Genomic DNA, 15,102 nt, shown 5'->3' on the forward strand with positions numbered 1-15,102 from the left:
TTTCCAAAATAAGCCTCCCGATTAACCAAGTTAATCTTGTTTTAGGGAATAGAAGAGAACAGAATAACAGCGTTGTAAGGGACCTTGGAGGAATAGAATAGAATAGAACAGAATTCTGAATAGAATAGAATAGAATAGAATAGAATAGAATAGAATAGAATAGAATAGAATAGAATAGAATAGAATAGAATAGAATAGAATAGAATAGAATAGAATAGAATAGAATAGAATGGATATTGGAATACAGAATAGAATAGAATAGAATAGAATAGAATAGAATAGAATAGAATAGAATAGAATAGAATAGAATAGAATAGAATAGAATAGAATAGAATAGAATAGAATAGAATAGAATAGAATAGAATAGAATAGAATAGAATAGAATATGGAATAATGAATAGAATAGAATGGATATTGGAATACAGAATAGAATAGAATAGAATAGAATAGAATAGAATAGAATAGAATAGAATATGGAATAATGAATAGAATAGAATGGATATTGGAATATAGAATAGAATAGGATAGGATAGGATAGGATAGGATAGAATAGAATAGAATAGAATAGAACAGAACAGAACAGAACAGAACAGAACAGAACAGAATACAATAGAAATTAGAATAGAGTAGAGTAAAGTAGAATAGAATAGAATGGATATTGGAATATAGAATAGAACAGAACAGAACAGAACAGAACAGAACAGAAATTAGAATAGAATAGAATAGAATAGAATAGAATAGAATAGAATAGAATAGAATAGAATAGAATAGAATAGAATAGAATAGAATAGAATAGAATGGATATTGGAATACAGAATAGAATAGAATAGAATAGAATAGAATAGAATAGAATAGAATAGAATAGAATAGAATAGAATAGAATAGAATAGAATAGAATAGAATAGAATAGAATAGAATAGAATAGAATAGAATATGGAATAATGAATAGAATAGAATGGATATTGGAATACAGAATAGAATAGAATAGAATAGAATAGAATAGAATAGAATAGAATAGAATAGAATATGGAATAATGAATAGAATAGAATAGAATGGATATTGGAATATAGAATAGAATAGAATAGAATAGAATAGAATAGGATAGGATAGGATAGGATAGGATAGGATAGGATAGGATAGGATAGGATAGGACAGGACAGAACAGAACAGAACAGAACAGAATACAATAGAAATTAGAATAGAGTAGAGTAAAGTAGAATAGAATAGAATGGATATTGGAATATAGAATAGAACAGAACAGAACAGAACAGAACAGAATAGAAATTAGAATAGAATAGAATAGAATAGAATAGAATAGAATAGAATAGAATAGAATAGAATAGAATAGAATAGAATAGAATAGAATAGAATTTTTATTGAGAATTGGAATAGAATAGAATAGAATAGAATAGAATAGAATAGAATAGAATAGAATAGAATAGAATAGAATAGAATAGAATAGAATAGAATAGAATAGAATAGAATAGAATAGAATAGAATAGAATTTTTATTGAGAATTGGAATAGAATAGAATAGAATAGAATAGAGCTGGAAGGGACCTTGGAGGTCTTCTAGTCCAACCCCCCACTTAAGCAGGAGAACCTATACCATCTCAGACAGGTGATTGTCTAGCCTTTTCTTAAAAATCTCCAGCGATAGCCCACGATTTCTGGTGGCAAGCTGTTCCACTGGTTAATTGTCTTCACTGTCAAGACGTTTCTCCTTAATTCCAGGTTGCTTCTCTTCTAGTCTTCCAGTCCAACCCCCTGCTCAGGCAGGAAACCCTATACCATTTCAGACAAATGGCTGTCCAGTCTTTTCTTAAAAACTTCCAGTGTTGGAGCATTCACAGCTTCTGGAGGCAGGTTGTTCCACTGGTTAATTGTTCTCACTGTCAGGAAATTTCTCCTTAGTTCCAGGTTGCTTCTCTCTTTGGTGAGTTTCCATCCGTTGCTTCTTGTCCTGCCTTCGGGCGCTTTGGAGAATAGGTGGACCCCCCCTGTTCTTTGAGACAGACCCTCAAATATCTCTATGCTATCATGTCACCCCTAATCCTCTTCATTAAACTACTAGACCTACCCAATTATCACAGTGACCTTTCCTGACCCCAGGTTTAATCGGCTGCTTCCCAGATGTGGGCTAGCAAAGCCTTAGGCTCCTCCTATCTGTTGCATGCAGCAACATCTGGCAAACTCCTCCTCATCGAAGCCAAAAAAGCAGTCCTCGAACTTACGACCACAATTGCACCCAAAATTTCTACGTACGGCTGAGCAAGATGGTCGTTAAGCTCATTTTGCCGCATTTCGCCACCTTCCTTGCCATCGTTCTTAAGCGGATCACTGCAGTTGTTAAGTGAGTCGCGCGGTCGTTCAGCGAATCTGGCTCTCCCGTCGACTTTGCTTGTCAGAAGGTCTTAAAAGGGAATCATGTGACCCCCCCTCCCATCCAGGGACAATGCAACCATCATAAATACAAACCAATTGCCAAGCTCACCTGATTGTGGAGAGGCTGCAACGGCCGTTAGTGTGAAAAACGGTCATAAGTTACTTTTTTTCCAGTTCCATGGTAATTTTGGCCACTAAGTGAACAGTTGTAAGTCGAGGAGTATTTGTAGTTACACTATGGCTGGTCTTGTCACAATTTACCTTGATTATTGTTTCCCCCCCCCCAGGCAGGTGGAGGAGAGCGAAGGAAACGCTAGCTTCTCTTAATTTCCTAAGCGTCTCAGCTCAGACCGTCTGGATCTAATTAAATCTGTCTTAATTGCTGTTTTATGTGAAATTAATCAAGCATTATTTCTGTCGTCTTGCAAAAATTGCACACCAGGAGATAGCATTTGCAGGGGGAGTTGGGGGGTGGGGGGGGGGGTGAGTTGTTTCACATGGGTTGGCTGTTTTTACAACTGCACTGAGGACAATTTCTGTGTGTGTGTGTGTGTGTGTGTGTGTGTGTGTGTGTGTGTGTGTGTTATCCGGGTACGTGTGTAACAACCTTGGCAAAGGAAACAACCTCATTTTATTTATTTATTTATTTATTTATTTTATTACATTTATATTTTGCAGCTGTTTTGTGTTTTTTTTAACCTGCAGGGGTGGCATGGTGACTCCTCCCCTCCTGCGCCAGGCCCCGCCCACCATTGTTTCCTTTGCCTTCATATGCAAAACAGCCACAGCAAATTGTAATGAAAACAGCTGCAATGACACCGTCAAATTTTTTTCACTAATTTTCTGGATTGTTTTTTTTTCCCCGTATCCGCCGTAGCGATCCAGCGATTTTCCGTAATTTGATCCTTTGAAGGATCGGATTGATTCATCAACCTAACAGCTGTCTGAGATCTTCGGGAAAGGTGCAAACACGGATTTCATCCTGTTTTATTGGACTGTCCTGTCCCCCCCCAACTGCTCTCAGAGTGGGAAGGCTGAGTGTAGGAAAACCGCCGGAACAACTGGTATAGAATATAGACAGTCCTCAAGTTACGACTGTCACGGAGCCTCATATTTACGGTTGTATGCTGTGATCCATTCACACAATAAAGATAGGTGTGATTTTGAACCACGGTTGAGCCCCATATTTCTATCACTAAGGAAGACGGTGGTTAAGTGTGTTTTGCCCCATTTTACGACCTTTCTTGCCGCCGTTGCTAAGTGAATCACTGCAGTTGTTAAGTGAGTCACGTGATTGTTAAGCGAATCTGGATCTTCCCCCTTGATTTTGCTTGTCGGAAGGTCGTAAAAGGGGACCACACGACCCCGAAACACAGCGACCGTCATAAATACAAGTCAGTGGCCCAGCGTCTGAATTCTGATCACCTGACTAGGGGGATGCTGCAACGGTCGTAAGTGTGAACAACGGTCCTAAGTCTCCATTTTCAGTGCCGTTGCAACCGCATTGTAAGTCGAGGACTGCCTGTATTTATAAAAATAATTCAGGTGGGATCCAAAAAGGTGTTGTAACTCACCTGGCCCAGTGTGTGAATTCTGCATCTGGCTGATTAACCTCCATCCTTTCCCGGCAGGTACCAACTCCGGAAGATTGTGGCGGACAACACAGCCGGACCGGGCAGGAACTACACCGTTGTGTTCCTGGGCTCCGATTCGGGAACTGTCCTAAAATTTCTCATCCGCACCAACCTCAGTGCCAGCTCTTCTCCCACCCGGGCAAGGGCCCACAGCTTGCTGCTGGAGGAATTTGAGACCTACCCCAGCGACAAGTGAGTCGAAACCCACAAACACACTTGTGCGCCCACAGAGCCAGGCACGCCCCTTGGGTTTTTCAGAGTTCATGGTGGAAGCAATGAGGCTTCACCCTAGCGGGGGAATTCTAGGGGTTGAAGTCCACCTGCGCTGGGTAGAGAATTCTGGGAGCTGAAGTCCACCGATCCTTGCTGGGGAATTCTGGGAGTTAGGACTGGACCTATGCTGGCTGGGGAATTCTGGGAGTTAGGACTGCAGCCATGCTAGCTGGGGAATTCTGGGAGTTGAAGTCCACTGATCCTTGCTGAGGAATTCTGGGAGTCCACCTGCGCTGGGTAGAGAATTCTGGGAGTTGAAGTCCACCCATGCTTTCTGGGGAATTCTGGGAGTTGAAGTCCACCCATGCTGTCTGGGGAATTCTGGGAGTTCAAGTCCACTCATGCTGTCTGGGGAATTCTGGGAGTTGAAGTCCATCCATGTCGGCTGGGGAATTCTGGGAGTCCACCTGCGCTGGGTAGAGAATTCTGGGAGTTGAAGTCCACCCATGCTTTCTGGGGAATTCTGGGAGTTGAAGTCCACCCATGCTGTCTGGGGAATTCTGGGAGTTCAAGTCCACTCATGTCGGCTGGGGAATTCTGGGAGTTGAAGTCCTCTTGCGCTGGATAGAGAATTCTGGGAGTTGAAGTCCACCCATGGTGGCTGGGCAATTCTGGGAGTTGAAGTCCACTCATGCTGGCTGGGGAATTCTGGGAGTTGAAGTCCACTCATGCTGGCTGGGGAATTCTGGGAGTTGAAGTCCACTCATGCTGGCTGGGGAATTCTGGGAGTTGAAGTCCATCCATGTCAGCTGGGGAATTCTGGGAGTTGAAGTCCTCTTGCGCTGGATAGAGAATTCTGGGAGTTGAAGTCTACCCATGGTGGCTGGGCAATTCTGGGAGTTGAAGTCCACTCATGCTGACTGGGGAATTCTGTGAATTATTTTATTTTATTTTGTTTTATTTAGATTGATAGAGCTTCCCACCTTAAAACGCAACTCAGGGAGGGAGGCTCACAAAGACATTTTTCATTTTTGTCTTTCTTTCTTTTTTTTCTTTTTTTCCCATTTTTACTTCGAAACTCACTGCTGCCGCTCTCCGAGTTGTTACGCGTTGGGTGGCTTATATACATTGAATAAATAACCATAATTACCCCCTGAGTCTCGATGGGTGGAGAAACATGGAAAATCCAGACGAAACATCTGGCTGAGTCTTTCAGCCCGTAATCCTCTTCCTCTTTTTCCCAGGTGCGGCAAGGATGGAACCGGCGAACGGAAGCTGCTGAGCATGGAGCTGGACAAGGCCACGGGGTCGCTGCTGCTGGCCTTCCCACCCTGCGTTGTACGAGCCCCAGTGGCCAGGTGCCACCAGCACTCCACCTGTATGAAGTGAGTCCCGCTTTTGCGGCAGCTGGGCTGGGGGGCGTTCAGCCCTTGGCAGGGCAGGGGTTCCCAACGAAAGAGATACAACACAGCGGAAATCAAGTCATGCCAGTCGGTGGTTTGGGGCTAGTGCTTAAAGTGATGGCCTGGAAACCAGGCGATGGTGAGTTCTAGTCCTGCCTTAATGCCTGAAAGCTGGTTAGGTGACTTTGGGCCAGTCACCAGAAGATGGTGAGTTCTAGTCCTGCTTGAGGCATTAAAACCAGCTGGGTGACTTTAGGCCAATCACTAGGAGGTGGGGAGTTCTAGACCTGCCCTTGGCATGAAAGTTGGCACAGTGACTTTTGGCCAATCACTAGGAGACTGTGAGTTCTAGTCCCACCTTAGGTATGAAAGCTGGCTGGGTGACTTTGGGCCAATCACCAGGAGACGGTGAGTTCTAGTCTCGTCTTAGACATGAAAGCCAGCTGGGCAATTTTGGGCCAGACACTGGGAGATGGAGAGTTCTAGTCCTGCTTTAGGCATGAAAGCTGGCTGGGTGACTTTGGGCCAATCACCAGGAGACGGTGAGTTCTAGTCCCGCCTTAGACATGAAAGCTGGCTGGGTGACTTTGGGCCAATCACCAGGAGACAATGAATTCTAGCCCCACCTGAGGCATGAAAGCCAGCTGGGTAACATTCGGCCAATCACCAGGAGACGGTGAGTTCTAGCCCTGCCTTAAGTCCACCTAATCTTCAAGAGAGGGCCTCCTCAGGGTGCCTCCAGTCAGAGAATGTCGGCTGGTGGCCCCCAGGGGGAGGGCCTTCTCTGTGGGCGCTCCGGCTTTGTGGAATCAGCTGCCGGTTGAGCTCCGGATGGCACCGGATCTCCGCTCCTTCCGGCGCGGGTTAAAGACCCATTTATTTGAACAAGCTGGCCTGATGGGGAATTACTTAGGGTTTTAATATTTATATATATTTTTTATTGTTTTTATTGTGGGCAATAATTTAATTCTTTTTTAACTTTTGTACTTTTGTAGTTTTAAGATATGCCCTGTTCACCGCCCTGAGTCCTTCGGGAGAAGGGCGGTATAAAAATTTAATTAAATAAATAAATAAAATAAATAAATAAGTTGCCAAGGTTGAGAAGCAGTGGTGTACAGGGAAAGTAACACAGGCAGATAAAAGCACACATCTGGACTCTCCTAAAATTAATATATTACGTTACGCCATTAGAAGTTCTCCGTAGGATGAGATGTCTCATATCCATTTCCTAAGCAACGTCCGCAAAGCTCTTCCGCTTTGAGCAAAAAAAATAAATATATGCTTGCTTAGCACTCTTCGACTCATTAAAAGGAAAACTGTCGGTGATAAATAATGCATTAGGTCAATACTGTGCTACAAATTATGCCTCAAATTAAAAGGAAGGACTTTTGAAGCCCAAATTTTCGAGGCGGCCCAATGGCGTGTATTCAAGTTGTAGCCCGAGAAAGGTTTCCAATTAAAAATCCCAGGTCAAATTTCTTTCTTTTTTTTTTTTGCAATGCAAGGTTATTCTGGACTTCCACTTTTAGTTAGCCTTTCCTCCAGAGAAGACGTCAGAGGACTTTTATAACAAAAGGCATGTAAAACCCTTGCAGCTATTAATATAAACTACGCCAATTCTGTACATTTTGGTCTTTTAATTCCTTCGTGTCTCTTTCCTGCCTTTCCCTTCTGTCCATCCTTCCTTCCTCCCTCCCTCCCTCCCCTCCCTTCTTCCTCCCTTCCTCTTTCCCTTCCCTTTCTTTTTCCTTCGTTCCCTCCCTCTATGCTTTCGCCCTACCAACCTTTTTTTTCCTTCTTCCTTCCCTTCCTTTTCTTTCTCCTGCCTTCCTTTCTTCCTTTCCCTTCCCTTTCTTTTCCCTTCCTTCTCTCCCTCCCTCCTTCGTTACCTATCCTTTCTTCTCCCTCCTTCCTTATCCTTCCTTCCTTTCTTCCCTCCTTTTTCCCTCCCTCCTTCCATTTCTCTTCTTCTTCCTCCTTCCCTTCCTTCCTTCTTTCTTTCCTTCCTTCCCCCTCCCTCCGTCCCTCCCTCTCTGAACACTGTGGTATCCCACCCTTGCATTTCCATCCCCTTGCATTGCCCTCTGATCACGTGACCATAATTTACGACACGTTTGCCGAGGTAAACCAGCGTTTACTTCTGCTTCTTGTCAAAGCCACCCCCTAGCGAACAACGGGTTCGCGTAACGACCGCTCTCCCTATAAACTCTCATAAAATCATGTCACCCACGTGACGACCCGCTTGATGACCCTCACCACTTACGATGTCGTAAGTCGAGAGACCACCTGTACTATAGCTCTCTACCCATTAAAAAAAATGTTGCAAGTTGACAGCTTCTTGGCTCAGCTTAACCCCCCCACCCCCCACCCGTTTGCCAGCTGATATTCTTCAGCCATGTTTAATAAATGCCATATTTCAGGGATGCAGTCAGCGGCCTCGTGCATCTGTCTCGGATGTTTTTGACCAATTATCGGAGAATGCTGCCGGCTGTGGCGACCGCAAAGGCGCCTTTTTCTTCATTCATCACCCACCACGGTGGCCTTTTTCCTCCCCTCTCCCAGCCTGGCAAGGTTTCTGCACTTAATTGCCAGCGATGAAAACCTTGTTATTCACCGGTTCTCGGCTGAAATGCTTGATCCCTGGACAAGGGCTGGCCATAAAACCAAGGATACAGCCGAAGGCAGCCTCTTAAAAATTCGAAATAAACATCAATGCAAATGCAGGCTTGCTGCAGAGCAGCAGGTCAAAATCCCAGAGGGTTTTTTTTCAGAGCAGGTGGAGCAGAATTCGATCGCAGTTCCTCAGATTCTTTGCTGTGAATGTTCAACGTTGCATTTGGAAATTGGGACAAAAAGCAAGAATGCTTTTTTTTGGGACCAGCCATTCTTATACCGAATCCTCTCAAAGCTGTAAAGTCCGTTTAAACCCCTTGCAAAAAGAGATTTTTTTTCCTGCAAATGTGAAAAAATAACCCTAAAAATGTCATCCCAAACAGCAAGACACGGATTCCAGGATGCATCTCCAAGTACAGGATGTTTGCAGAATCGGATTTTTGAGAATAGGGGTAATCCTCGACTTATGACTGTTTATTTAGTGACCATTCAAGGTTATGATAGGGGTTATTTTCCATCCGTCCTCCACAAGGCCAAAGTTGCACCTTCCAGAATGTTCCCCTTCTATAACCAAGTTCCAGAGAAGTCAAGAATGCTTGGAACACCCCCTTTAAGATTAAATATATTCAAATGCATGCAGATTTGGGGACGCTGGTGGTTCAGCAAACTTATGTGCAACCCCCTTTGAAGACATATGAAGAGGATCTCTAGTTTGGCCTAACGGTTAAGGCTCCAGGCTAGAAAGCAGGAGACTGTGAGTTCTAGTCCTGCCTTAGCCGTGAAAGCTGGCTGGTGGACTTTGAGCCAATCATCAGGAGACAGTGAGTTCTAGTCCCGCCTTAGCCGTGAAAGCTGGCTGGTGGACTTTGAGCCAATCATCAGGAGACAGTGAGTTCTAGTCCCGCCTTAGCCGTGAAAGCTGGCTGGTTGACTTTGAGCCAATCATCAGGAGACAGTGAGTTCTAGTCCCGCCTTAGCCGTGAAAGCTGGCTGGTTGACTTTGAGCCAATCACCAGGAGACTGTGAGTTCTAGTCGTGCCTTAGGCAAGAAATAATAAAATAAAATAAAATAAAATAAAATAAAATAAAATAAAATAATAAAATAAAATAATAAAATAAAATAAAATAAAATAATAAAATAAAATAAAATAAAATAAAATAAAATAAAATAATAAAATAAAATAAAATAAAATAAAATAAAATAAAATAAAATAAAATAATAAAATAAAATAAATAATAAAATAAAATAAAATAAAATAAAATAAAATAAAATAAAATAAAATAAAATAAAATAAATAAAATAAAATAAATAAAATAAATAAAATAAATTAAATAAATAAAATAAAATAAAATAATAAAATAAAATAAAATAAAATAAAATATAAAATAATAATAAAATAAAATAAAAAAGTTGATCCTATCCCTAGCTCATTGCAAGGGCTTCCACAGACTTTGCCTGGTGTGATATTTGACAGATAAATCTAGAATTCCTCTGGGTGCTGCCCTTCCAGAGCAGAACTGAAGACCAGCTTGCAAAGTTGCAAGGCATCCAACTCTGTGGACATTTGGGGTCCTTGCCCGGGGGGGGGGGGAATCGCTAGGAAGAGGGGTCCTGGCGGTGTCCCAGTTTGATCTCTTCCTCCATCTGGGTCTGAGTCGCCTCCTCATGACGTCTCCTTTCTCTTCCGTCTTTCAGGAATTGTTTGGCCAGCAACGATCCCTACTGCGGCTGGACGCCGGAAGGATCTTGTATTTTTGTGGAACGCAACACCAGGTATTCTGAGGATTTGGAGGGCCTTGCTTCGGGACGGTCCTCCTCCTCCTCCTGCTCCCTCCTCCCCCTCCTCCTCCTTCCAACAAACCCAACTCCCTTCTAGACTGATGATGTTCCCCAGTTGGGTCATGATACATCTGCAAGAAAAGAATCAAGCTTAGACAGCATCAAGGACCTTACAGGCCTCCTCCTCCTCCAAACAAACCCCCTCCCTTCTATCACTGAGATCACCAAGGACCCTACAGTCCTCCTCCTCCTCCTCCTCCTCCTCCTCCCTCCTTCCTCCTTCCTCTTCCTCCTAATAAACCCCCTTCCCTACTAGCACTGATGATGTTCCTGTTGTGATTCAGGGTCAGCCTGTGGGTTCGGCAGTTGGGTCGGACGACTCAGAGGAGGAGGGGGGTGTTGAAGACCTTGCTGAGGGGGTTGAAGATCTTGCTGATGAGAGCCCTCAGCCAGGCCCCTCCCACTTGGTCACCACAGAGACCCAGCTGTGTGAGCCTGACAGTGTGGATGAAGATGACCCACAGCTGGCCCTGTTCAAGGACGCCCGACACAGGAGGCAGTCAAGTAGGAGTAAACAGAGGAAGGCAATGGGGCTTCTCGGAAGGAGAGAAGCCACGCCCTGAACTCTTTATAAAGGGAATGTGTGGGGAGGGCTGGTTTGCTGAAGGCAACCGCTCGGATAGTGTTTCAAGGCTCCTGTATCTTGGTTCGTGTCTTGTTTGTTTTTGTAGTAATAAATTTGGCAGACGTAATTCCAGCCTCTTGCCGTTTGTAAAGGGGTTGCCTTTTCTGCAGGGCCGGTAGCAGGCTGGTACAGAACAGTTCCCTAGTTGGCTCATGAAACCTCTGCAAGAGAGCCACCAAGCTCAGAGAGCACCAAGGACCCCACAGTCATTGCTCTCCTCCTCCTCCTCCTCCTCTCCACAAACCCCATTGACTCCCTTCTAGCACTGATGACATTAGCTAGTTGGGTCATGAAACGCCTGCAAGAAAACCACCCAGCTCAGAGAGCACCAAGGACCCCACAGTCATTGTTCTCCTCCTCCTCCTCCTCCTCCTCCTCCTCCTCCTCCTCCTCCTCTCCACAAACCCCATTGACTCCCTTCCAGCACTGATGACATTAGCTAGTTGGGTCATGAGACGCCTGCAAGAAAGCCACCCAGCTCAGAGAGCACCAAGGACCCCACAGTTCAACCCTGAGCTATGAATATTCTCTTTTATTGATGTAGGTCGGAGAGCCTTTCGTACAATTCCACAGTTTTGGTGGTCAACTGCTCAGAGGCACGCAGCCGAGATGGGTGGTTTGGGCAATAGTATAAATAAGTTAAAATTAAAAACAAATCAGTGCTCGGAAAGGTCTACAACACTTTACAATTCCTTGTCCCTGAATTTGCAGGCTGGCGTTTGAACAAGACATCGGTGGCGTCAAGACTGCCTATCTGGGTGATTGTGAAGGTGAGCGCCTCTCCTGGTTGCAGACTTTTCCAGTTTTTGCTGACTCTGCCTTTTTCTGACTTTTGAGTTCAGTTCCTAGACATCTGACATTAACTGCCTAATCCTGATAGAAAGCCCAGACCAGGGGTAGGTCACCTTGGCTCTTTTACGACTCGTGGAACTTCAACTCCCAGAATTCCTCAGCCAGCATGGCTCAGCTTGGAAACCTCTCCCTTTCCCCTCAGCGTGGCTGGCTCAGGAATTCTGGGAGTTGAAGTCCACGAGTCATAAAGCAGCCTAGGCCTAGGCCAGGGGTAGGCAACCTTGGCTCTCTTATGACTCGTGGACTTCAACTCCCAGAATTCATGAGCCAGTCTGGCTCAGCTTGGAAACCTCTCCCTTTCCCCTCAGCATGGCTGACTCAGGAATTCTGGGAGGTTTTTTTTTTAAATCCCATTTATATCCCATTTTTTAAATCCCATTTATATCCCGCCCTTCTCCGAAGACTCAGGGCGGCTTACAATCTAAGCACAAATCAAATGTGCTTAGCATTGAAGTCCACGAGTCATAAAGCGGCCTAGGCCTAGGCCAGGGGTAGGCAACCTTGGCTCTCTTATGACTCGTGGAACTTCATAAGAAGAACTTCATAAGTCCTCAGGGAATAGGGCGGTATATAAATATAACTAAATAAATAAATAAAACTCCCAGAATTCCTCAGCCAGCATGGCTCAGCTTGGAGTCCACCAGTCATGAAAGGGCCAAAGTTTCCCCCATGCTGGCTGAGGAATTCTGGGAGTTGAAGTCCACGAGTCATAAAGCGGCCTAGGCCTAGGCCAGGGGTAGGCCACCTTGACTCTTTTATGACTCGTGGAACTTCAACTCCCAGAATTCCTCAGCCAGCATGGCTCAGCTTGGAAACCTCTCTCTTTCCCCTCAGCATGGCTGGCTCAGGAATTCTGGGAGTTGAAGTCCACAAGTAACAAAAGAGCCAAGGTTGCCTACTCTTGGCCCAGACTGATTGACAAACAGGCCATTTTCAGCGAGAGAGTACACATCGTTCATTTCATTTTAATTTTCTTTGTTTATCCAATTTATTAGCTGCCCGTCTTACCACCGGGTAACTCTGGGTGGCGGCTTACAATATTAAAGAAATAAAATAAAATGCCAGGAGGTCCTCGACTTAACAACAGTTCGTTTAGTGACCGTTCAAAGTTACTCAAAAAAACTACTACTAATAATAATAAAGTTGGAAAGTACCTTGGAGGTCATCTAGTCCAACCCCTCCTGCTCAGGTAGGAAACTCTATACCATTTCAGACAAACAGCTCTCTGAAGTGAATTACAACTGTTTTTTTCACAGTGAACAACCGTCACAGCATCTCCGTGGTCACGTGATCAAAATTCAGAGGCTTGCTAACTGACTCGTACTTATGACGGTTTGCAGTGTCCCAAAGTCACGTGATCCCCTTTTGTGACCTTTTGACAAGCAAAGTCTGGGGAAGCCGGATTTGCTTAACAACCCTGTTACTACATTAACAAATGAAGTGATTCACTTTAAAAAAAATGTGGCAAGAAAGGTCGCAAAATGGGGCAAAATTCACTCAATCACCGTCTCACTTAGCGATGTAAATTTTGGGCTCAGTTGTGGTCATACATTGAGGACTATCTGTACATCAATAAAATACTACAAAAGCAGAATTTTTTCCACAAAATTCTTGGGCTATATTTGTCAGTCATGGCTCAGCCAATTTTATTTTATTTTTTTTTCTATTTCATTTTAATGAAGAGAAGGACTAGGGGTGATATGATAACTGTCTTCTAATATTGGAGGGGCTGTCATGGAAAAGAGGGGCTTGGTCTATTCTCCAAAGCCCTTGAAGGCAGGACAAGAAGATCATAAAAAAGAGATCAAAACGAGAAGTAAGGAGAAACTTCCTGACAGTGAGGACAATTAACCAGTGGAACCACCTGCCTCCAGAAGTTGTGAATGCTACAACACTGGAGGTTTTCAAGAAGAGATTGGACAGCCATTTGTCTGAAATGGGATAGGTAGAGTGTCCTGTTTGAGCAGGGGGTTGGACTAGATGACCTCCAAGGTCCCTTCCAACTCTTGATATTCTGTCATTCTTAAAGGAGGACTAGAGGAACTGGCTTCCTTTAGCCAAGAACCGTGTTTCGCCACCGTAGCAGCTTTAAGCTGTGTGAACTTCAACTCCCAGAATTCCCTTGCAGAAATATAATATTGCATTAAGCAAGGCAGTTGTTAAGCGAGCAGCGAGCGGCCCCTAATTTGGGCTGGACTAGAAGACCTCCAAGGTCCCTTCCACCCCTGTTATTCTGTCTTATTCCTACAGGCCTGGTGACCGAAAGCTTTGTGGATGAACCCAACGGGCTGGTGTCCGTCAACTTGCTGGTCATCTCTTCTGTGGCGGCCTTCGTCATCGGAGCAGTGATCTCGGGCTTCAGCGTCTGCTGGTTCATCGGACATCGAGACCGTAAGGAGCTCGCCCGACGAAGAGACAAGGAGAACATCCTTGCGCATGGCGAATCCGTGGTCAGCGTCAGCCGGCTGGGAGATCGGCGCTCCCGGGGACCCGGCGGGCAGCCCGAAAACCTACTGGCTCCGCTCATGCAGAACGGGTGGCCCAAAGGACTCATTAAGATGGGCCAGCACGACCTCGATTCGGGGGTCCTCCCCACGCCAGAGCAGACCCCCTTGCAGCAAAAGCGTTACCCCAAGCCGTGCAGCTGGGAGTACAGCCACAATCTCATTAATGCTTCCTTGCGCGGAGGAGAACCCCCGTCCTCGGTTATCCTTCTCCACGCGGGACACACCCCGGTGCCGTCGCACCTGAGCTCCGGACGAGTCATCCCCATTTCCTGCCAGTCTGTGCTGATGGACCAAGAATTGGACAGCGAAGGAACAGACCTCTCCTTAGACATGCGCTATCTCCCGGTTAGTGGTGGCGAGGGTCCGAGGAGTATCCAAGCACAGCCAGGCCCACTGGCGCACCGGCCCTGCGGGACTCGCAGCTCGTATGGCAGCGAGCTGCCCATCACGCCGCACGACAGCCCAGATCGGCGGCGGGTTGTATCCGCTCCGAGCGGTGACACGGGCAGTCAGTGGAACCCCGAGAAGCTGAACTTCAATAGTAACAGCGCGGGCAGCAAAGAGAGCGCTCATTTGAGGCGCACCCACACGTTCAACAGCGGGGAAAGTCAGGCAGCCCACGCCCGGGTGCAGAGGACGTCAACGCCGGGCCCACAGCACACCCTCACAGACTACAGCCATCTCTTGAAATACGGTGGCGCAGAGCGGACTCCGTCTTCGGTCAAATAGGGCTGGTCAGGGGTGTGTGGCTTGGCTTGGTAACCTCCTTCCTCAGAGAAGGGGTGGGGTTTCGCCGCATAGAGGAAGAGGAGGAGGAGGAAGAGCAAAGCAGGAAAACGACAGTGAGAGATGCTTGATTCCCCCATGGGTGGCCTGGAGGGGCCGGCATGCCCCACTTCCCAAGCGTACAGATTTGTGTCCCGTTCCAGACCTGCGCGAGACACAAAAGGAGGCTCTTTTCTTCGTGTGTGCGTGTGCCTGTGTGCGTGTGTTTTGGGGGTTCTTTTCATCCTGGCGCTTCCTCATTGGA

At 45.5% G+C, this 15,102-nt stretch overlaps 1 protein-coding gene across 1 annotated transcript in view; it reads left to right on the forward strand.

The window, feature by feature from the left end:
• SEMA6B (semaphorin 6B) overlaps positions 1-14,801 on the forward strand; it is a gene marked incomplete at both ends in the record, with an annotated part of 68,997 nt that extends 54,196 nt beyond the window's left edge. The window contains 5 exons of the mRNA XM_081321018.1: positions 4,017-4,211; positions 5,477-5,617; positions 9,945-10,022; positions 11,425-11,483; positions 13,816-14,801. Coding sequence (XP_081177144.1) covers positions 4,017-4,211; positions 5,477-5,617; positions 9,945-10,022; positions 11,425-11,483; positions 13,816-14,801 — 1,459 coding nt within the window. The remainder of the gene's footprint in view (positions 1-4,016; positions 4,212-5,476; positions 5,618-9,944; positions 10,023-11,424; positions 11,484-13,815) is intronic.
• Between the last annotated feature and the right edge of the window lie 301 nt (positions 14,802-15,102).

The sequence above is a fragment of the Vipera berus genome (genome assembly GCF_964194415.1).
Source record: "Vipera berus genome assembly, chromosome: 1".
Lineage (NCBI taxonomy): Eukaryota > Metazoa > Chordata > Lepidosauria > Squamata > Viperidae > Vipera > Vipera berus.